The sequence below is a fragment of the Diabrotica virgifera genome, chromosome 6 (genome assembly GCF_917563875.1).
Source record: "Diabrotica virgifera virgifera chromosome 6, PGI_DIABVI_V3a".
NCBI lineage: Eukaryota > Metazoa > Arthropoda > Insecta > Coleoptera > Chrysomelidae > Diabrotica > Diabrotica virgifera.
The window spans coordinates 244,632,594-244,655,657 of NC_065448.1; the positions used below are offsets into that span (position 1 = coordinate 244,632,594).

General features: G+C 32.1%; 1 protein-coding gene across 1 annotated transcript; it reads right to left on the reverse strand.

Moving 5' to 3' along the window:
- Nucleotides 1-213: 213 nt before the first annotated feature.
- LOC126887477 (methylenetetrahydrofolate reductase) lies at nt 214-11,862 on the reverse strand. Its single transcript, XM_050655033.1, has 3 exons — nt 11,314-11,862; nt 7,936-8,114; nt 214-620 (listed from the first exon to the last, which is right to left on the reverse strand). The coding sequence occupies exons 1-3, from the start codon at nt 11,702-11,704 to the stop codon at nt 222-224; spliced, it is 969 nt and encodes a 322-aa protein (XP_050510990.1). The 5' UTR covers nt 11,705-11,862; the 3' UTR covers nt 214-221.
- Nucleotides 11,863-23,064: the final 11,202 nt, after the last annotated feature.

Consider the following 23,064-nt stretch of genomic DNA (forward strand, 5'->3'; position numbering starts at 1 on the left):
TGAGAACTTACAGATCAACAAAAACACATCGATAAGCTGTTTCTTGCCTGAATTCGGAAGGAGAGACAGCTATCTATTCGTTCGAGACTAGGATGGAACTTGGAACATCTCCGTAACTAGTTACCTATATCTAGATCTAGATTAAAAATAAACAATTTAAATTGTTTTAAATTAAATAAAGTGTTAAAAATAAGTAGATAAATAAAGCACGTATCATTTGATTATGCATTTAATGGAACCAAACATTCCGAATTTATGTTTGTTTTCTGTAATACACTTTTTACTAATTCTAAATTATTCAAAGAAAACATATGAACTCCTGCAAACAGATGCTGATTCTCGAAAATTTTGCCTATTAATTCAGTAGCATGCTGTACACCGAACTTCGCTACATCGTCATCATTGCCTTTTACAGCCTCAACAGCATCAATAATGTTTCTTGGAATTGTAACTCCACAAAATTTTGACATGGCCGTGAGAGTCCTATGGGAACTTATAATAAATACGCCTGGAATAATCGGAACATTTATGCCCATCAAGTGGCACTGTTGAGAGAATGTTAGGAACCTTTGATAGTCGTAAGATGCTTGGGTTATGATGAAATCTGCACCACGTGTTACCTAAAAATAAAACAAAGTATAAAAAATAATAATATGTATAAATAATAATACTGTTCAATGTTCAATAAGTTTTGCGGTTCTATAAAAAAAAAAACAATTTTATGGTTTGAAGTACACTTTATTATTCTCAGTATAGTCCTCCTGTACATCAATTCACTTGTTCCAACGAGATTCCTATTCATAAATTCCACCCCTGAAGTGAGAATCTTGAAAGGTTGCAAAATACGCTTCCACAGTTGTTATGGCCTCGTCGTTTAATGAAAAACGCTTTCCACGTATGACTTTTTTAGGTATTGAAGCAGATGAAAGTTTATAGGGAGCAAATCTGATGAATACGGTGGATGCTTCAACAATTCGAACTTTAATTCATGCATTTCAGCTATTGTTTTTTTTTTGAAAAATGGCTTTGGCAGAGCCAATTAGCCAGACTTGTTTGTGATTGATTGCAGATTCATAGTCATAAATTTCTTATAAACATAAGTACATTCTACAATATTATTTTTATACATACATTGGTACATTGTGTAGCTTTTTTTTTATTTTGTTTTTTTTTAATTATTTTACTGTTTTTTTAATATATATTTTAATCTGTGCGAAACACTTTTTTTACTTCTTTTTTTTTTCTATTCTTTTTTTATTTTTGTTTCTATTTTTTTTTTCTTTTTTTTTATTATTTTTTTGTTATTATTTTATTATGTGTTTTTTATATATTATTTTTTTTTTATTTTTTCAAACCACATTAACAAATTATGCCTATTATATTACGTTTACAACTTGTATTTACATAATTTAACATGTTTATAAATAAGATGAAGAATTTCCATATCATTTGTAAATATTAAAGTATTAAGGTTTATTGGGAAAAAACATTTTAAATCTTTTAATTCCTTATAAAGGTCGTTTATGTTATTTATGTTTAAATGACATTCTAATATGACATGTGTTAGATCTCCGATTTTGCCACAAGTACAATTTTGAGTATCTGACAAGCCGATTCTATGCATATGTAATATGGCGTAAGAGCATGATTGGCTCTCAGCCGATTAATGGTCTTTATAAAATGTCTGTTATATTCTGTGTAAAACCATCTTTTTGAGAATATCCTAGGGTTACAATGAGAAAAATTTGAGCCAGCATTACATTCTCTGTAATGCAATTGCCAATTATTTTTAATTTTTGGTCTGCTAAAAGTATCAATATCTGAAGCTGGAATTAAATTTTTGTTTATTTTTTCTACGATCACATAAGCTGATTTAGCAAAATTGTCAACTATTTCATTGCCTTTTATTCCCGAATGACCCTTAATCCAAGCAATTGTTACATTTACTCCTAATTGTGTAATTTCAAACAGAGTTTTAAGTATATTCAATTCAATGTGGTTTATGTGTTTGACTGTTTGAATGTTACTCAATCTGTCCACCACGCTTTTACTGTCAGTAAATATAATTGCTAGTTGGATTCAGTAGTACATACTGAACAGCAAACATTACTGCTATCATTTCTGCTGTGTATATTGAGCATTCAATAGGTAGGCTATATTGATGATGGTAATTTTTATTTTCGTGGAATACTGTTCCATTTGCGTCTTTTGACCCATCGGTAAATATGTACTGAAAATTTGACCATTTTTCTCTATTAATTATATCAAACATATTTGGCGGTAAATGTGAGTTTAAATAACATGTTTTAACCTTGTTAGAAAATAATGTTTTTGTCATTGCACTGTAGTAATGTTAAAATGTTACTGTTCAGCTATTGTTAAAATGCTCATAAAACACAGTGCATAGTCCTGAAGAAAAAGGATTTTTTTCTTCTGCAAACGGGGCTGTTTTTCACGAATTTTTTTCTTCAGCTGGTCAAAGGTTACAATAATATCCAAAATGTTGTTTTACCAGCAGTGGCGGCTCGTGATTTTTGAATTAATACTTCTTTACCGGCGATAGAGGGTGATTTTTTTATATGTTAAAACCTATCAGCCCGGCGCATGCGCATTATAACTTTGTTCTGATTGGATGTTCAAATGACATGTCAAAAATTATCCGATATTGCAGCTTTAGTTTGGAGGTAAAGGTAAAGGTAAACAAATGTATAATATATTAGTTTTATTGTTGTGAGGACAGAAACAAAAAAGTTTATAATATTGTAGTGACTTTTAAATAGTTTTTAAAAGCAACAGGTACGTAATAATTGTTAATGTATCATGGGTATAAACCTACCTATTTGATCTGCCAAAATACATAGTATGTAATACTTTTATTTATATAATTTGATTACCATCAAAATTTGTATCAATATTCACCTAATATATTGTTTTTTTACTCTATGTTTTGTTGTATTTTTTCAATTCTAAATCATTTCAATTCAAAATTAAAATAATTTGATCTATTTTCAAAATATCAAAATATCACAAGTTTAATCTGTTTAGTTAGTCGATCTTCGTAAATAATGACACATAGTGTCCGTGGTTAAGCGGAGAAGGCGAATGAATTCCAATACCAACCGCTCTTATCAGCGCTGGTTCGAGTCCCAATAGAAACTTTCTTTTTTGTTTTTTTTTTAATACATTTTATGATTGTAAGTATATTTATTATATAATTGTATTTTCAGAAAATACGTATTTAGTTAAAAAAATTTTCGACAATTAATGTTCAGACATCATTTGTGGCTTGTTTAATGTGTTTGTGTGTGTTTTATTCTTTTATTATTTTAATTTTTGGCACTGTTCTAATAAAAATGTTTGAGAAGTAGTAAGTATAAATTAGTTTAATATTTAAACAAAATATAAATAAAAAGTATATTAATTTCGTTTAAATCATATAATAGAAGTATAACTTCTTACGTGCGTACAAAGTACACACACATTCTTTTTTTCAATAGGGGAGGCTATACCTAACTGTAAATTATCTAGACAAATTTGCATTAGCAAAAAAAAATCCGCCAAAAAAATCTTATTTAAGGCCCCATTTTTTTGACCATTTTTTATTTACATTTTGTAATATCATCATAATTCATAATTATTTCATAATATCATATCATTTTAAAAATAGTTAGTATAATTGTAAAAGTCTATTACCAAAGTTTGTGTCGTTTATTTGTTAACAGTTCTATCTCTGTAAGTAGATATGCATATCAAAATAAATAGATTTGAAGTTTTGCAGTCAATACAGGTTGAAGGTTTACATTGTTTAAGATACGCTCAACTGAATTTTTTTAATTCTAAAAGCGGCTTAGTCTGCGAATGCAAAAACACGGTAAATTACCGATATTTTGCTTTGCATTACAGATATCGGAAAAAGTTATTTAAACAAGTTGTTCCAAATATTATTCTAATCCCACATACCAAATTTCATCACAAAATTCGCACTTTTAGTTTTTTCATTATTTGTAGTCAGGATCCTACAATCCGCAGAGGAGGCTGCTGGCCGAAAAATCTCACTTGCCCGATCTCCGGGCAGCGTGTGCGTTAAGCAATGTGCAGCTCTAAGGAGACCGGGTCTCCTTAAACCATCCTTAAACGCTGCTGGGCTACGCGGAGCATTAGCAAGTGAAATTTTCCGGCCAGCAGCCTCCTCTGCGATTTTAGGATCCCGACTACAAATAATGAAAAAACTAAAAGTGCGAATTTTGTGCTGAAATTTGGTATGTGAGGTTAGAATATTATTTGGAACAACTTAATGTTCAAATAATTTTTTGCGATATCTCTAACGCGAAGCAAAATAGCAAAGTAAACAAAACAGTGTAGCGTGTGTAAAAAATGTATGGGGAGGCTAAGCCTCCCTTGCCTCCTCTGACCAGCCGCCACTGTTTACCAGTTTGATAGTAATCCAAAAACAAAATTCCTCTCGTATCCCAAAAAACTTATGCTAACACCTTCTTGGTCGATTTATGGGTACGACCTCGTTTCGGAGCCGAGGACCAGGTTCACACTACACTTTAGCCTCTTGTTTTGATAATACGGAATGAATACACCCGTGTTGAGCTGCCCCCCCCCACTTGCAAAAATTAAAAAACAAATAGCCTTGATTTATGAGCTATTTATGAGCTCTCATATTCCGCAAACTAAAAATTTTGAGCTCGTTCCACTGAGCAGGAATTTAATACCCTAGTGGATTGAGCTGCAACCCCTTCGCAAGAAAACCACCCTATCTTCCCGGCTTAAGAGAAAGTTGTATTTAAAATGCGTTAAACTAATTATTTGGCGACTACATATCATTTAATAATTTATAAGCTTCCAAATTACGCGCATTTAGATAAGTAAATTGCAATTTATTTTGTATAGTGCAGTCACTGAAGGTAAAAATTAACGATTACCTTCAAGTTCGGTGAACCTTCATCGATTTTCACGAAAATTGGTCAGTGGTTAGAGGATACGTCAAGAAACAAAGGTGACATGGTACCACCTTGCGCCTTTACCCTGAGGGTGGATACCGCCCCTTCTCGGGGGTGAAAATTATTTTATAAAAAATAACTGCACAAATCAATAAATGAACAAATTAAAAGCAAAATTTATTATATAAAGTTAATAAAATAAGTCAATACTTTTTAAGTTATTAAAGATCAAAGATTTTAATTATTTGTGAAAAAAATGCATGTTTTGAAGAGGTTTTTTGTAAATCACTGAAAAACTGTAAGTTTTTACAAAAAAGTTAATAGTACTTTAATTCGCATAGCTTATATTCTAAGAATAAACTCTTAAATCACGCACCTTTCGATTACATAGCTACAACCCCTTCGCAAGAAAACGACCCCATTTTCCCGGCTTAAGAGAGAGTTGTTCTTAAAATAATTTAAATTGATTATTTGGCGACTACATATCGTTTAATAATTTATTAGCTTGCAAAATATACGCATCTCAATTATTGAATTGCCATTTTCTTTCTATAGTGCAGTCACTGAAGGTAAAAATCAACTATTACTTTCGATTTCGGTAAATCTCCATTTATTTTCACGAATTGACAATAACAACTTGGGGTTTTAGCCTGGGGTATATGTCACCCCTTCTCGGGAGTGAAAATTACTTTATTAAAAATAACCCCACAAATCGAGAGAGGGACAAATTGTAAGCAAAATTTGTTATATAATGTGATTAAAATAAATCAATACTTTTTGAGTTATTAAAGATAAAATATTTTAATTTTTGGAAAGAAAATGCATGCTTTAGAGCGATTTTTCATAAATGACTCAAAAACTGTAAGTTTTTACAAAAAAGTTTTCATCACTAAAATTGAAGCTAATAAAAAATATAATAAATTGCTTACTTGAAAAACCTTTAATGTTAATTTAAAGTAAGTTATTGGTAATTAAATTTTTTTTTCCTTGACTGTTCAAATCTAAGGGTTCAAGCTTAAATAACGGGAAAAAGATGCATTTTATAACACTTAGGTACTAAATACTTGTCAAAGTACTTAGAAATACCCATCAAAAATAAGATCCAGAAAAAGTTGATAGTATCAAAATCCGCTCACCAATTTTCGTGAAAATGAATGGAGATTTACCGAAATCGAAGGTCATATTTGATTTTTACCTTCAGTGACTGCACTATAGAAAGAAAATGGCAATTCAATAATTGAGATGCGTATATTTTGCGAGCTCATAAATTATTAAACAATATATAGTCGTCAAATAATTAATTTAAATTATTTTAAGTACAACCCTCTCTTAAGCCGGGAATAAGGGATGGTTTTCTTGCGAAGGGGTTGTAGTTCAATAATCGAAAGGCGCGTGATTTTAGAGTTTATTCTTAGAATATAAGCTATACGAATTAAACTACTATTAACTTTTTTGTAAAAACTTACAGTTTTTCAGTGATTTACAAAAAACCTCTTCAAAACATGCATTTTTTTCACAAATAATTAAAATCTTTGATCTTTAATAACTTAAAAAGTATTGACTTATTTTATTAACTTTGTATAATAAATTTTGCTTTTAATTTGTTCTTTTATTGATTTGTGCAGTTATTTTTTATAAAATAATTTTCACCCCCGAGAAGGGGCGGTATCCACCCTTAGGGTAAAGGCACAAGGTGGTACCATGTCACCTTTGTTTCTTGACGTATCCTCTAACCACTGACCAATTTTCGTGAAAATCGATGAAGGTTCACCGAAATTGAAGGTAATCGTTGATTTTTACCTTCAGTGACTGCACTATACAAAATAAATTGCAATTTACTGATCTAAATGCGCGTAATTTGGAAGCTTATAAATTATTAAATGATATGTAGTCGCCAAATAATTAGTTTAACGCATTTTAAGCACAACTTTCTCTTAAGCCGGGAAGATAGGGTGGTTTTCTTGCGAAGGGGTTGTAGCTCAATAATCGAAATGCCCTTGATTTAATAGTTTATTCTTAGAGTATATAAGCTATAGGAATTATATCCGCAATACGATATATTTTAAGTTTTCTCAGCATCTTTCTCTTAAGTTAAATCAATTAAAGGGTTGTTTGGGGGTGAAGGGGATGAGCTCAAAAATCGAAACTATATAATTTCAAGAGCTCATAAATAGCTCGTAATTCTGCCGCAAAAACCGATTCAATATTCCTATTTTTAAGTAGTGGGGGGGGCTGACTCAGCCCCCCCCACTATGGTATTAAATTCCTGCTCAGTGGAACGAGCTCAAAATTTTTAGTTTGCGGAATATTCGAGCTCATAAATAGCTCATAAATCAGGGCTATTTGTTTTTTAATTTTTGCAAGTGGGGGGGGGGGGGCAGCTCAACACGGGTAATGAATACGGATAATTTTCGGGAGGGGGGCGTTTCATAAATATAGAGGTTTCTAAACTTTGGAGCGCCCGACAACAACTTGGGTATCCTTAAAAATTTGTCGAACAATATTATCAGTATATTGTAAGTATTTTTATCAAACAATCCTGCAAAAATCAGCTATGAGGGTATACATTTTATGACTATTTTTGATGCATGCGCCTTCCCTTCCCCCTCATGGGGAGCGCACTTTGGAGTCATAAATGATGATTTTTTTTGCAGGATTGTTTGATGAAAAATCTTACAAGTTATTGGTAATATTTTCCGACAAATTTTTAAGGGTACTCCATTGTCGGACGCATCAAAGGTTAGAAACCTCTACATTTATACAAAATGCCCCCTCCCGAAAAATTTTTCGAAATGGAAAAGTTGTCCGACTCGACAGGAATAACAGTTGAGTATGATTTCAATCATCGGACAAAATCCGTGAAAATTCCCACCTATATTTGTAAAAAAAGTGTTAGTTTTATATTGAAAAAAAGAGGAATTGTCTTGTCTTTAGACCTTGTTTTATGTGAATATATTTCTTTTAACAAGTACTTTTATGTATTTACCTTAAATTTTAAGTATTGGAGGTCTTTCTCGATATTTTCACATTGTGGGTGTTTTTCGGGATAACCGGCTACACCAACACAAAAATAATTTCCATGACGTTCTCGTATAAATGTGACTAAATCAGACGCATATGGAAAATCACATTTTTTATCGTCTTTTTCTTTAATTTCAGATGGATCTAAAAAATATAAAAATATTGATAGATTTAATAGTTTTGTCTGTTATCCTAACAGCTCCGTTATAAATCAAACAAAAACAGAAAGATTAGAAACAAATATGTACATCAGTCTATGTTAGAGGAAAGTCGCCAATTATGGAATACCAAGTTATGACACATCAGTCATACATTTTTATGTAAGTAGTAATTAAAAGCCTTCTATTAAATATCTTAATTAACAAAAAAAATCGAACAAAAGAACAAAATCCCAAATGAGTAACCAAATATGGAATAGGTATACCCATATATGGAATATAGGTATAAACCAACATATAAATAACAAACATAGACATAAACATCTGAGATCAAATAAATAAGAAAATTCTGAAAAATGAAAGAAGTAGGCAAGCACGATCATAATGAGCCCACACATTATGCAATTAATCCACTATTCCATAATTAGGCACCAACGACTGTCCATATTTGGATTTGTACATTAGTTCAAACTAGTATCGACATTTTTTCAAGTCGTAATGTTTTAATTGCAGAAGGTCATAAAATATATCAAAATAAAGGTACTATTTATATACGCAATAGCATAACAAGTCTGTATTCATGCATAATAACCAATAATACTCGTTGAATATATTTACCTTTGAAATTTTCTGCGAGACGATAAAACAAAACGCGCCTGTCAGACACGTATCGTTCGCGCATCTGACACAGATGTGTGAATACGATAATAAAGAGAGCGACTAAAATAGAGGATGGTCTTGTAGTGCGCTTCCAACTTATATTTTCGGAGAAATCAAGAAATTCCATATTAGGGCACTATTCCATATTTGGTTACTTTCCTCTGTTATATTACCTATACGTCTATGGTATGTATAGGCTCGGAAATCGGCTTGAAAATTTAAATTGAATACCAAAAAACTCAGTTTGGCAACATTGTGTGCGAATACTAAGTCTTCTCGGATATCAACAGAACCGTAATTTATTCCAAAGAAATTAATGTATTTTTTACAAAAAAAATGAGATTCAACCAAATAATGTTTCAAGTATGATGTGCAAAATAATTTTGAATTCAGTTCCGCTAATGAACTTGTTTTTTGCCCTTAAAAGTAGAAAAAAAATTTAATTTCTCTTGCTTGATAATTATCGTCTAATTATTTTAACTCTATTAACGGACACGACTGCATATGAAATCACTTACTCCATAAGAAGATGTGACTACTACATGTGAAGCGTGTCCGTGAATGTGTTAATGGGAGGTTAATATACCGGCACGTGCTTATCTTTAAAGCAACTGCTCGAATTTTTTTAACATTTATACTAATCATTGATATAGCCCGATCAAAGAACAATCTGACCCCCAAAAAAATAAAGGAAGGATGAAAATTTGGGAATAGGTAGTTGAAATTATCTATTATTATATAAGAAAAAGTTTATAATTCTACATCCCCTCCATTTTACAAGAATGAAGGGGAATGCCCCCTTCTCGGGGGGTGAAAAATATACATTCAAAATAAGTCCGGGATTGGATAAAATGGCTAATTCTAAGCAACTTTTGTTCTATAGAGTTTTTTCACTAAGTCAATTCTTTTCGAGTTATTTGCGAGTGAATATGTTCATTTTTAAGAAAAAAAAACCTTGTTTTGGGACGGTTTTTTTGCAAATAACTCAAAAAGTAAATATTTTATCGAAAAAAATATTCTTAGCAAAAATATAGATTATAAAAAAGTGAATTAGTATGTCAAAACAAACCTTAAGCAAGTTTGTATCAAGTTTGAAAAAACAAACTTCATACAACAAAATAAAAACAAACCTTCAGCAAGTTTATTATATCAAGTTTAAAAAAACAAACTTCATGCAAGTTTGTCACACTGCCTAGCAAGTTTGATTTAAACTTGCTGCAAGTTTGCAAAGTTGCCATGGCAAACCTGCAGTAAGCTTTCATGTTTGATGTATCAAACTTGTTGCAAGTTTGAAACAAGTTTATATTGCTATCTAGGTTAGAATCCCAAATAAAATTAATCATTACCGTTTCAAAAATTACTTTGCTTTTATATTCTTCATATGATCTAGAAGTTTCATTGGTTCAAAGTGCTCCTTTTTGAAAAAATTTGGTTGTAAAATAATATTTTTTTAAATTTTGAAAACAATTCCGTTTTTCTTTCAAACTAACTGAAAAATTATTAGTACTACAAAAATCTCAAAGAGTAATAAAATGTACGTTTTGCTTTTCTGAATATTTTTGATTTTTTGTTTTCCTTGTAGACAAAAATTGGTTATGCTATGGCTGTTCAAAATTTGAATAAACTGTTTAACTGCCGTCTTTTCAAAAATAAAGCCTTTTGAACCGATAAAACTTACAGGTGACAGGTCATATAAAGAATACAAAAGCAAAGTAATTTGTGAAGCGGTAGCAATTACTTTATTTGGGATGCTAATTAGGGGGTGATTTTTGCGATTTTTTGACCAAAAAATAACAGGGACCAACAATATTTTAAGCGTAACTCACTTACTTTTAACGTTAGAAGTTTTTTTAAAAAACAGAAATAAACCTTTTTTTACACACTTTAAAAAAGTTAAAATGAGTTTTTCCCGAGAAGTGCTCCGTTTTTTGGTTATTTGACGTTGAAATATTCGATTTGAAGTTTGACGAAGAAGAACCTATTTCTCACTAGCTACAGCTCTGCTTCTACTAGGTCAACAGACTTTATGCCTACACCATTTTTTTTTCATTTTTTATGACCTACATTTTTGCTAAGAATATTTTTTCGATAAAATATTTACTTTTTGAGTTATTTGCGAAAAACCGTCCAAAAACATGTTTTTTCTCTTAAAATGAACATTCACTCGCAAATAACTCGAAAAGTATAGATTTGGTGAAAAATCTCTATAGAACAAAAGTGGCTTAGAATTAGTCATTTTATCTAATTCCGGACTTATTTTGAATGTATATTTTTCACCTCCGAGAAGGGTGTATTTTTCACCCCTCAATTTTTGTAAAATGGAGGGGGTGTAGAATTGTAAACTTTTTCTTATATAATAATAGACAATTTAATCTACCTATTCCCAAATTTTCATCCTTTATATTTTTTCCTAATTCCGTTTCTACTATTACTATACATATTAACGTAACCGTTGATTGAAATATTGATATGGTATCCAATACCTCAATCAACGACGTAACTTAATTTAAAATAAAGACATTTACCTCCTTGAAGCGCGAATAAATTCCTAATTCCTGCACTCTTCACCTCCTCTAAAATTCTAACAACTTGCTCACGTTTCAAATATCTTCCCGCCAAATGTAGCAACACGTTATATCCATTCGAATTCAACTGCTTGGCCAATATGAGAGCAGGTATCTGGTCTACATGCTCCAATTGTTCATTGGACGGTGTCCGCCATGTCACAGAACAAAAACTAAAGGGGATCGAAGACAAAAGATCCTCGTTTAGGGCTCTGTTGGGACATACTTCTATGGACACTCGCAAATCACTTGTTAAAACGTTTTTTATGAAGTTATCACTAGAAACTTTCTTAAATGCTGGTTTTATTGATATCGGTATTTTTGTTAAACTGTTTATCAGAGTTTCTCGCATTGTATGTAAGTAAGAATTTACAGAGATAAACCTAGAACCTTTACTTAAATAACCTTCACATATAAATTAGGAAATGCATGGCTAAATAATAGTATGAGAGCTTACAGGCAAAGGGTATAGACCAGGGTATTTATGAAATAATAAATCGATTTTTAAATAAAGCACCTAGAGATTTGAAATTTTTTTCATTGTATTCAGCATGACGTCAGAAAAAAGTCTACGATAGAAAAATGGGTGGAAATGCATAATGTCATAATATGGTATAACTAGACCTAAACCCAGACATCCAAAGTGAAAGTTATCCTCAAACACCAAATTGTTCTATTGGGACCGTGCAAGTTCGGCAAAGCGACCTCTATTTCTACGCTCTGTACTTTTATTCGCACTTTTAATTATATTGGCCAATTATATTAGTCCTGGTTGCTGGATAATTGTCAAGGCCATAGTCCAAAAAAATAATAAGAAGAAAAATAAGATTCAGGTTATGTTATGAAAACGTCAACAATTGTATGTAGTAAATAAAATTAGTTATTAAAATGCAGTACTGCAAGCAAAATAAAATTAATTAAATTTGCCTTTATATAATAATTGCATATCATATCAATATTGTGGAGCAATATATAATTTTTCTGCTTCACTGACAGAAGGTATGAAATATACGTCAATTTGACAATTTCAATTGACAATATGAATTATTTAAGATAGTTGCAATATTTCTCCGCGACTCGCGCAGGGTCGTTTCTCGTTTCCCCTTCCAAGTACTTGCACACCACGAATATAGTCCACATAATGTTCAGAAAAAAGTCACACCATTTTGAGCGTCGCGTTTGGGGGGGGGGAGAGGGGGGGAGAAATTGGTAAATTCGTAGTTATTTACGTTTTTCGTCAATATTTCTACAACTATGTGGTTTAGCATGAACAACCTTCTATACAAATATGTTCTACATTAAATTTGAAATAAAAAATGTCCTATGCATAACCCTTCTATGAAAACGATAACCCTTCTATAAAAGGAACGGTTACAAAGGTACGGAGGTAGTATAGTATAATTGATCCAAAAAAAGGCCTGACCTAAACATCTAAAGTAAAAGTTTTCCTCCAACACCAAATTGTTCTATATGGTCCACATATTGTTCAGTAAAAAGTTACACCATTTTGAGCGTCCGGTTTGGGGGAGGGGGGAGATGGGGAAGAAGTCGGTATAAATTAGTAGTTTTTTTACGTTTTTCGTCAATATTTCTAAAACTATGCTTTAGCGTAAACGATGTTCTATACAAAAATGTTCTACATAAAATTTAAAACAAAAAAGGTTCTATTCGTAATTGTTATAAAATCAACGGTTCCAGAGTTAGGGAGGGTGAAAAGTGGAGGTTTTCGATACTTTTTATATTTTTTGGGCAATTTATAATATTATTACTGATGAAAGAAATTTTCTTTAACAGGATTGTGTTTTGTAAATAAAATTTGCTATTTTAGTGGCCGATGGTATATTAGTGATAAGCTCTTGAAGAAACGTCAACCTCATCACCCAAAATCATGATCAATTGCCTAAAAAATATAAAAAGTATTGAAAAATTTTAATTTTTAATCTTCATAACTCTGGAACCGTTGATTTTATAACAATTATGTATGACCGTTTTTGTTTTAAATTTTATGTAGAAAATTTTTGTATAGAGCAATGTTTACGCTAAAGCATAGTTTTAGAAATATTGACGAACAGCGTAAAAAACTACTAATTTACCAAATTCTCCCCCATCTCCCCCCCCCCCCCAAACCGGACCCTCAAGAGATGGTGTAACTTTTTACTGAACAATATGTGGACCATATAGAACAATTTGGTGTTAGAGGAAAATTTTTACTTTGGATGTCTGGGTTAGGCCTTTTTTGGACTAATTATACTATAGTACCTCCGTAACTTAAAAAACCCTTCATTTTAGAAGGATTATGCATAGGGCCTTTTTTATTTCAAATTTAATTTAGAACGTTTTTGTATAGAAGGTTTTTCAAGCTGAACCGCATAGTTTTATAAATATTGACGAAAAACTACAAATTTACCGATTTTCCCCTCTCTCCCCCCGCCAAACCCGACGCTCAAAATGTTGTGACAATTTTCTGAACATTATGTGGACCATATAAAAGAATTTGGTGTTGGAGGATAACTTTCACTTTGGATCATACTATAATTGCATTTTAAAGTGCATAACATGCATCCAAAAGTGCATAAACATGTCAAAATCAGTATATTAAGGGCCAAATTTTATTATTCAATGGGTTTTTGGGATTACTGAACACGAATACGCAATCAGAACCGATCCACGAAGCACCTGGTGCCCAGGGTTACTGCTAAGGCAAGTCATCTGGAGTTTCGAGGGTTTTCTTCACTCAATTGATGCAAACAGATTACTCGGAGGTTTATGAGATCGCTGAATATGAATATTTAATCAGAATCAACACCCGGCAACGGCATAACCTGGATGATCCTTAGCGGGGGTGGTTTACAACTACTGAGGGGTTCCAGGGGGTGTGGAATGTACCATGTACCACCAATTTAAGCTCAAAGTACATCCCAATGGGTGGGGTATAAACCCCCCTGGTTACGCCACTGATACCCGGAGTACCTGGTGGCCACGGTTACTGCTAAGGCACGTCATTTTCTGAAGATTCGAGGATTTTCGTCACTAAATTGATACAAACAGATTACTCGGGGGATTCTTGGGTTTGCTGAACACGAATATGACATCATAACCGACCCTCGGAGCACCTAGTGCTCAGGGTGACTGACATGCACCTGTCCTAGAATTTCGAGGCTTTCCGACACTAAATAGATTACTCAGGGAGTTGCTGAATACGAATACGCCATCATAGCCGACCACTGAAAACCGAAAACTCTTGAAATTCCAGAAGATGACGTGCATATAAATCACCTTAAGCACCAGGTGCTCCGAGGGTCGGTACTGACGACGTATTCGCGTTCAGCGATCCCAAAAACCCCTCGAGTAATCTGTTTGCATCAATTTAGTACCGAAAACTCCAGATGACGTGCCTTAGCAGTAGCCCTGGATACCAGGTGCATTGGGGAGTCAGTTCTGATTGCATATTCGTGTTCAGTGACCCCAAAAACCCTCCGAATAAGAAAATCTGGCCCTTATTACAGTGGAACCCGCTTATTGGATTGGGACCGTGCAAGTTCGACACAGCGACACCTGGTTTCTACGCTCAGCAATATTTTTCGCGCTTTTAATTATATTGGCCAATTATATTAGTCCTGAATATCCAAAATAATAAGAAGAAAAAATAAGATTCAGGTTATGTTATTAAAACGTAAACAATTGTATGTAGTAAATAAAATAAGTTATTAAAATGCAGTACTGCAAGCAAAATACAATTAATTAAATTTACCTTTATATAATAATTGCATATTATATCAATATTATGGAGCAATATATAATTTTTCTTCTTCAATGACAGTAGGTATGAAATATACGTCAATTTGACAATTTCAATTGACAATATGAATTATTTAAGAAAGTTGCAATATTTCTCCGCTATTCGCGCACGATCGTTTCTCGTATCCCCTTCATGTACTTGCACACCGCGAATAGCGTTCGTGCCAAGCAATAGTAGTCTTATAACCGGGACATTCTAATAACCGATCATTGAAGGCCAGTAGAAACGTTGCGGAACCTCAAATTTCTATTCCTTAAACCGGGATATTCCTATAACAGGTATTCTAAGATGCGGGTTCGACTGTATACTGATTTTGGCATGTTTATGCACTTTAAAATGCAAGTATGCATTTCCACCCATTTTTCTATTGCGGACTTTTTCCTGACGCCATCCTGATCACAATGCAAAAAGTTACAAGTCTCTAGGTGCTGCACCTATTTAAAAATACATTTATTTCGGGGTTTTTAGTGCTAAATGCCCTGGTCTATTAACTGTGGTTTCTTTAGATAACCTACACCGATAAAACTTGTTTATAATTTAAAAGTACGTTTATAAACTCTATTTAAGTCACTAGTAGTAAGTATCGAAACTTCGTATCTGGTTACTAACAACAATTATTTCACAAGGTGTGTGATATCTAATCAAAAAAATCACATAGTCCATGTGGTGAGACCGCTCCCGTCTGGAAAAATTTCTGATTCGGTTTCTTTGTGGACTCCTATTCAAAAATGTCCCCTTTTGAAAATCTGAAGGGTGCCGGGCGGAATTTTTGGGCAGAAATTGTTTAAAAAATTTTTTTAAACAAATACAAAAGATCACTTTTTTTTGCTCCGGAACATATATTTTTAAGTTTTGTGGGTAATTCTAAACAATAAAGGTATCTTGTAAATTTTCTCAAAAATTGATAGTTTTCGAGTTATAGGCGATTCAAAATCTGAAAAATGCGAAAATACGCATTTTCAAGGCCTAAAAACTCATATTTAAATTAGTATTTTTGAGGTTGCCAGATACTTAAACTAAAGTTTGGACATTCAGCTTCAAGATTCTGAAGAGCGATTGCGTCTAACCTTAATTTATACCGTTGTTTTTTATTGTTAAATATGCGTGTTTATCCGATTTTTTGGTCGGTGCGGCGAGCCCTATTTCAAAAATCTCCTATTTTCCCCCGAAAAATATTTTTTCTAGTTTTTTTTGGAATATTCTAAATAAAATAAGTTTCTTGACATTTTTCTCAAAAGTTAACAGTTTTAAAGTTATAAGCGATTTAAAATCCAAAAATGCGTTTTTTGGAATTTTTCGGATTTTAAATCGCATATAACTTTAAAATTATTAATTTTTGAGAAAAATGTCAAGAAACTTATTTTATTTAGAATATTCCAAAAAATCTAGAAAAAATATTTTTCGGAGGAAAATTGATTGAAATAGAGCTCGCCGCACCGGCAAAAAAATCGGATAAACATGCATATTTAACAACTAAAAAACAACGGTATAAATTAAGGTTAGACGCAAGCACTCTTCAGAATCTTGAAGCTGAATGTTTAATCTTCAATTTAAGTATCTGGCAACCTCAAAAATACTAATTTAAATATGAGTTTTTAGGCCTCGAAAATGCGTATTTTCGCATTTTTCAGATTTTAAATCGCCTATAACTCGAAAACTATCAATTTTTAAGAAAAATTACAAGATACCTTTCTTGTAAAAAACCTAAAAATTTATGTTGCAGAGCAAAAAAACGTAATCTTTTGTATTTGTTTAAAAAAATTGTTTAAACAATTTCTGCCCAAAAATTCCGTCCGGCACCCTTCAGATTTGTTTAAAGGGGACATTTGTGAATAGGAATCCACAAAGAAACCGAATCAGAAATTTTTTTCAGACGGGAGCGGTCTCACCACATAGACTAACAGATTTCGCAGAAAAATCATATATTGTGAAGATTCAAAAACTTCACCCACTTTCTTGCACAAAATGTTATCTAAAATTCTCGATATATGTCAATTATAAACGAACTTATTGAATATTCTTAGGTTACTGACGATTTGTGAACAAATATTAATTTTTAAAGCATCGTTTCACTGAAGATAACACTTATATGTTTTAAATCTATTTTTAATGGCTTTGGATTGTTTCATCCATTAAGCTACGATAGATAATACTGTTTGCTACAATGTTAAAAATAAGGATAAGTATTAAGTACATTCTTACAATCGTCTACATGGGTATCAAAATGCGTCATGGTTTTTTATTAACATTTTTTTCAAAAATTTCAATATTCTGAAAAAACTACGCAGTGAAGATGAAAACGTTGAACCGGCGACTTTCTTGAAAATACTTGCTCTTTAAAATGAGATTTTCTAATTTAAAAATGTTTATAAACACAAAAGTTATTGCAAATTAAAAATGAAAGTAAGCAAAGAATTTTTCGAATTCAAAACGCACTAACAGATACAATCCATGTTAGAACGGGCCTACGACAGGGAGATGCCCTATCCTGTATTCTATTCAACATCACATTAGAGAAAATAATTAGAGAGTCAAAAGTCAACACCGGAGGAACAATAATAACAAAAAGTCTACAAATATTGGCATTTGCAGATGATGTTGATATCATAGCTAGAAGCAAAAGACAAATGATAGAAGCATTTAATGCGATAGAAAGAGCGGCACAAAACAGTCGCCTAAATATTAATGAAATAAAAACCAAATACATGAAGTCCAGCAAATCGACAGGCCAAAGAAACCTACAGAATCTGACAATAGGAGACTATAACATCGAAAGTGTAAAAGTTTTTACATATCTAGGTTCACTAGTTACCGCAGATAACAATATCAGTGAAGAAGTTAAGAGAAGAATACATATTACTAATAATACATATAATGGACTAATTAAACATCTAAGATCTAACAACATCATATATATCACGAGAAAAACCAAATTCAAAATATACAAAACCCTGATAAAACCGGTTCTTACATATGGATCAGAGACGTGGACACTGTCGAAAAGCGATGAGAACTTATTATAGACGGAGAGCTAGAGGCGAGAAATCATCGTCATAAGTAATATGGAGTTTGGCATGTGAAATGGGGGTCCGGACAAATAATCCCCGGACAAATAATCCCGGACAAAAAATCCCCACAAATTATCCCCGGACAAAAAATCCCCACAAATAATCCCCACAAATAATCCCCGGACAAATAATCCCCGGACAAAAAATCCCCACAAAAAATCCCGGACAAAAAATCCCCACAAATTTTTTTGGACAAAATATCCCCACAAATAATCCCGGACAGAAAATCCCTAAGAAATATTTGCTGTTGAATAGTTCTCTAAAAGTTTTGCCGTGAATGGTGGAAGATATGGGAAATAAGCTAAGGCTGTGGGAATCATGTTGTAATTGGCTTAAATCTTTTGATCACTCTGCTTTGAGTAACTCTGTTCAAAACATTGTCTATTCATGATAATAACTGATAACTATACTGAAAACAATAATCTTGATTATACTAATGTAAAAATCCGTTCCACGCATCGCCATGAAAGTTATTCAAAGCTTTTCGATTATTTTGACTTTCTTGTTGGTTTTGGGAACAAATTTATGGGCATTACTATTCGATATCAGGTTTTCAGAAAACGTAATTAAGGATCTGTGTGCATCCATAAAAAAACTTTAAAAATGTATCCATAAATCAAACCAGACATGGCTGTTCGGGGAGATGCCAGATGGGAGAAGGTCTGTAGGGCTGCCTAGAAAAAGGTGGAAATATGCAGTCTGGCAGCCTAGAAAACGGTGGAAAGATGCAGTCTGGCGGCCTAAAAAAAGGTGGAAAAGTTATAACGCCATTGATGATGAGGATGACTAAATATTTTTGACGTTAAACTTACAAAAAGGAACAGAATTTTTTGCATTACAATCAAGATTATCTTTTTCTGGACCAGCAGTTATCATCACGGATAGACAATAAGTACAACATGATTCCCAAAGCTTTAGCTTATTCCCCATATCTTCCACGATTTTTAAAAACTCACACTTGGAATTCGACATTTGGTAATCGAATTTACAATGTATGCTTAATTTTAATCGCTAATCATTATTTTCGTGCCGAAAACTGGTTTCATGGCGATTGCTATACTTTTAGAGAACTATTCGGTAGCAAAAAATTTTCTTGGGGATTTTTTGTCCGGGATTATTTGTGGGGATATTTTGTCCAAAAAAATTTGTGAGGATTTTTTGTCCGGGATTTTTTGTGGGGATTTTTTGTCCGGGGATTATTTGTGGGGATTATTTGTGGGGATTTTTTGTGGGGATTTTTTGTCCGGGGATTTTTTGTCCGGGGATAATTTGTGGGGATTTTTTGTCCGGGATTATTTGTCCGGGGATTATTTGTCCTAGCTTCGTGAAATGTGTCTATTGTATGTTGATAATTATGACCCCTTTCAGGCTGACACCTCAGTGGATACAGGGAGTAGCAATAAGGGATGAAAGGGGAAAGTTGGTACAGTCATTAAATGTTTTCACCTTCTATTTTGTTAAACCTCCATCGATTTGCATGAAAATTGGTGAGTAGTTAGAGCATAACTCAAGAAACAAAACTGATATGGTGCCAACGTGCGCTTTTACCCTGGGGGTGGATGCCACCCCTTCTCGGGGGTGAAAACTATTTTATTAAAAATAACCCCACTAATCGATAGACGGACAAATTTTAAGCAAAATTTGTTACTTCTAATTATTAAAATAAATCAATACTTTTTGAGTTATTAAAGATCAAAATTTGAATTTTTCGTGAAATAAATACATGATGTAAAGCGGTTTTTCGTGAATAATTCAAAAACTGTAAGTTTTATCAAAATAGTTATGATTACCAAAATTGAAGACAATAAAAAATAAAAGAGATTTGTTATTAGAAAAACCTTTGAGAATTAATAAAAAGTGCGTTATAGGTGATGGAATGTATATTTTTTTCGTCTAGTACCCAAATCTAAGTATTCAAGCTCAAATAACGGGAAAACGGTGCATTTTATAAAATATATTTACTGAACACTTGTCAAAGTACTCAAGAATACCTATCAAGTGAGCTCCAGATGAAGTTTATAACATCAAAGCTAAGCAAGTGATGATGAAAATAAGAGAACCCTTTCGAGTTTTTAGGAAAAAGTGAAAATTAAAACATACGCTATTTATACAGGGTGTCCCAAAAGTAGCGGAACGGTCGAATATTTCGCGAACTAAACATCGGATCGAAAAACTGAAAAATACGTTTTCAATCATTTTCAAAAATCTATCCAATGACACCAAACACCAACCCCCACTACACCCCCTGGAGGTGGGGTGGGGGGTAACTTTAAAATCTCAAATAGAAACCCCCAGTTTTTCTTGCAGATTTTAATTTGTTACATAAAAGTAAGCAACTTTTATTCAAGACATTTTTTCGAACTGTGGATAGATGGCGCTATAATTGGGAAAAACGATTTATCCTGATACCATAGGTAAATTATAGAAACGGTCTAATATCCCATGAAATACACTTCCAAATAAGAAACTAAAAAACAGATTTTTAATATATTTCGAAAACATATCGAATAACACCAAACATGACCCTCCAACCCACCCCCTGAATGTGGGGTGGGGGGTAACTTTAAAATCTTAAATAGCAACCCCCACTTTTTATTACAGATTCGGATCCGTCATGAAAAATTAAGTAACATTTATTCGAAACATTTTTTAGAATTGTTAATAGATGGCGCCTTAATTGGAAAAATTCGATTTATTAGCGCCATCTATCAGAAATTTTAAAAAATGTTTCGAATAAATGTTGCTTAATTTTTTATGACGAATCCGAATCTGCAATAAAAAGTGGGGGTTGCTATATAAGATTTTAAAGTAACCCCCACCCCATATCCAGGGGGTGGAATGGATGGTCACGTTTGGTGTTATTCGATAGGTTTTCAAAAAAGATTAAAAATCTGTTTTTTGGTTTCTCATTTGGAAGTGTATTTCGTGAGATATTAAACCGTTTCTATAATTTACCTATGGTATCAGGATAAATCGTTTTTCCCAATTATACCGCCATCTGTCCACAGTTCAAAAAAACATCTTGAATAAAAGTTGCCTACTTTTACGTAACGAATCCAAATTTGCAAGAAAAACTGGGGGTTTCCATTTGAGATTTTAAAGTTAACCCCCACCCCACCTCCAGGGAGTGTAGTGGGGATTGGTGTTTGGTGTCATTGGATAGATTTTTGAAAATGATTGAACACGTATTTTTCAGTTTTTCGATCCGATGTTTAGTTCGCGAAATATTCGACCGTTCCACTACTTTTGGGACACTATATATATTTATTTTGAAATTTGTTAACAGAATAATTTTTAAAGGAATTTCGGGAATGAAGTTAGGATTATAATTTATTATCAAGTTCGTTTTATTACAATTTAAATATAACAAGTTAAAAATGCGAGCATTATTATAACGAAAACTTTATTTTTTATGTATTTAAATTCCTAATATGGAAAATTGCTATTATGAAAAGTTGTTTAGAATTAAAAATTATGTTTAATGTGCAATTATATCCTACTATTTAAATATTGTGAGCTATAAAGGCACTTTACTGAGCGAATTTCTTGAGCGAAATTCATATTTTTTACACATTGACTAAAATCGATACAATTTTATATAATCTTATGTTTATGATTGCATCTTGGATTTTAGACCGTGCAGATCTTTTTATGAAGAATAATTTTTGTTCGTAAAATTAATAATAAAAGAGTTATAAATGAAAATGATGATTGGTAGATATCTCTAATTTGAGAAAAAAATTAAATATTTTCTTTTTATTAGAAGAATGTAGATAATAGTTACATTATTATAATAATTATTAATTTTATTTAATTATAATAATAACAACTATTGCATATATTAGAACACAGTTTTTAATTCCAAACAATTTTTCGTAGTAACAATAATTTACAACAGGGTGAAAAAAAGGTACTTTAATCTTGAGCGAAATTCATATTTTTTGAAATACCTCCTATAATATAGATAAAATTTGCTATCTGATGATTGAATCGTAGGTTTTAGACGATGCAGAACTTTTTATGAATTATAACTTTATTTCGTAAAATTAAAAATAAAAAAGTGTCCCGTAATATATGTGTCCAACTTAAGTAGACGCACTGTATATTATATAATATAATATACATAATACATAAATCATTGGGTAGACAGTACCAAACATTTGTAACCTGCCATTTAACATTACTTACATTAAAATTAATACGTAATATTTATTTATTTAATATTTCAATTCTTTTGCAGTTTATATGAAGTAATATATTTTTGAAATAATATGTATGTTACTAAAATATTATTTTTATATTATTTCGATATTTAATTGAATTTTTTCTATCAGGGGCAGGGGGGCAGCTGCCCCCTTCATTTTTTACAGTACTTTTGTACTATAATTTTCGTTAAGAAGGCACGTTATCTTGTTTATTCACCGGTTGTGTTCCCTTGCCCCCCACTTTTTTTGGTCTAGAACCGCCCCTGTATAAACTGAATATGTACAGAAACTGAGGGTGTCCAATAATGGGTACATTTGACATAATATTCAAATAATACATTTTTGCTATATTTTATATAAATGTCTTAAAACAATTTTAAAAACTTATATAATAATATAATAATTAAGCTCCAAATTTTTGGAGCCTAAACTTTGAAAAATGTTAAAAGCATAATGTTTAATGGTATCAACTTTTCCGGGAGCTCATTCGATACATATTTCTAAGTACTTTGACAAGTGTTTAGTAAATATATTTTATAAAATGCACCGTTTTCCCGTTATTTGAGCTTGAATACATAGATTTGGGTACTAGACGAAAAAAATATACATTCCATCACCTATAACGCACTTTTTATTAATT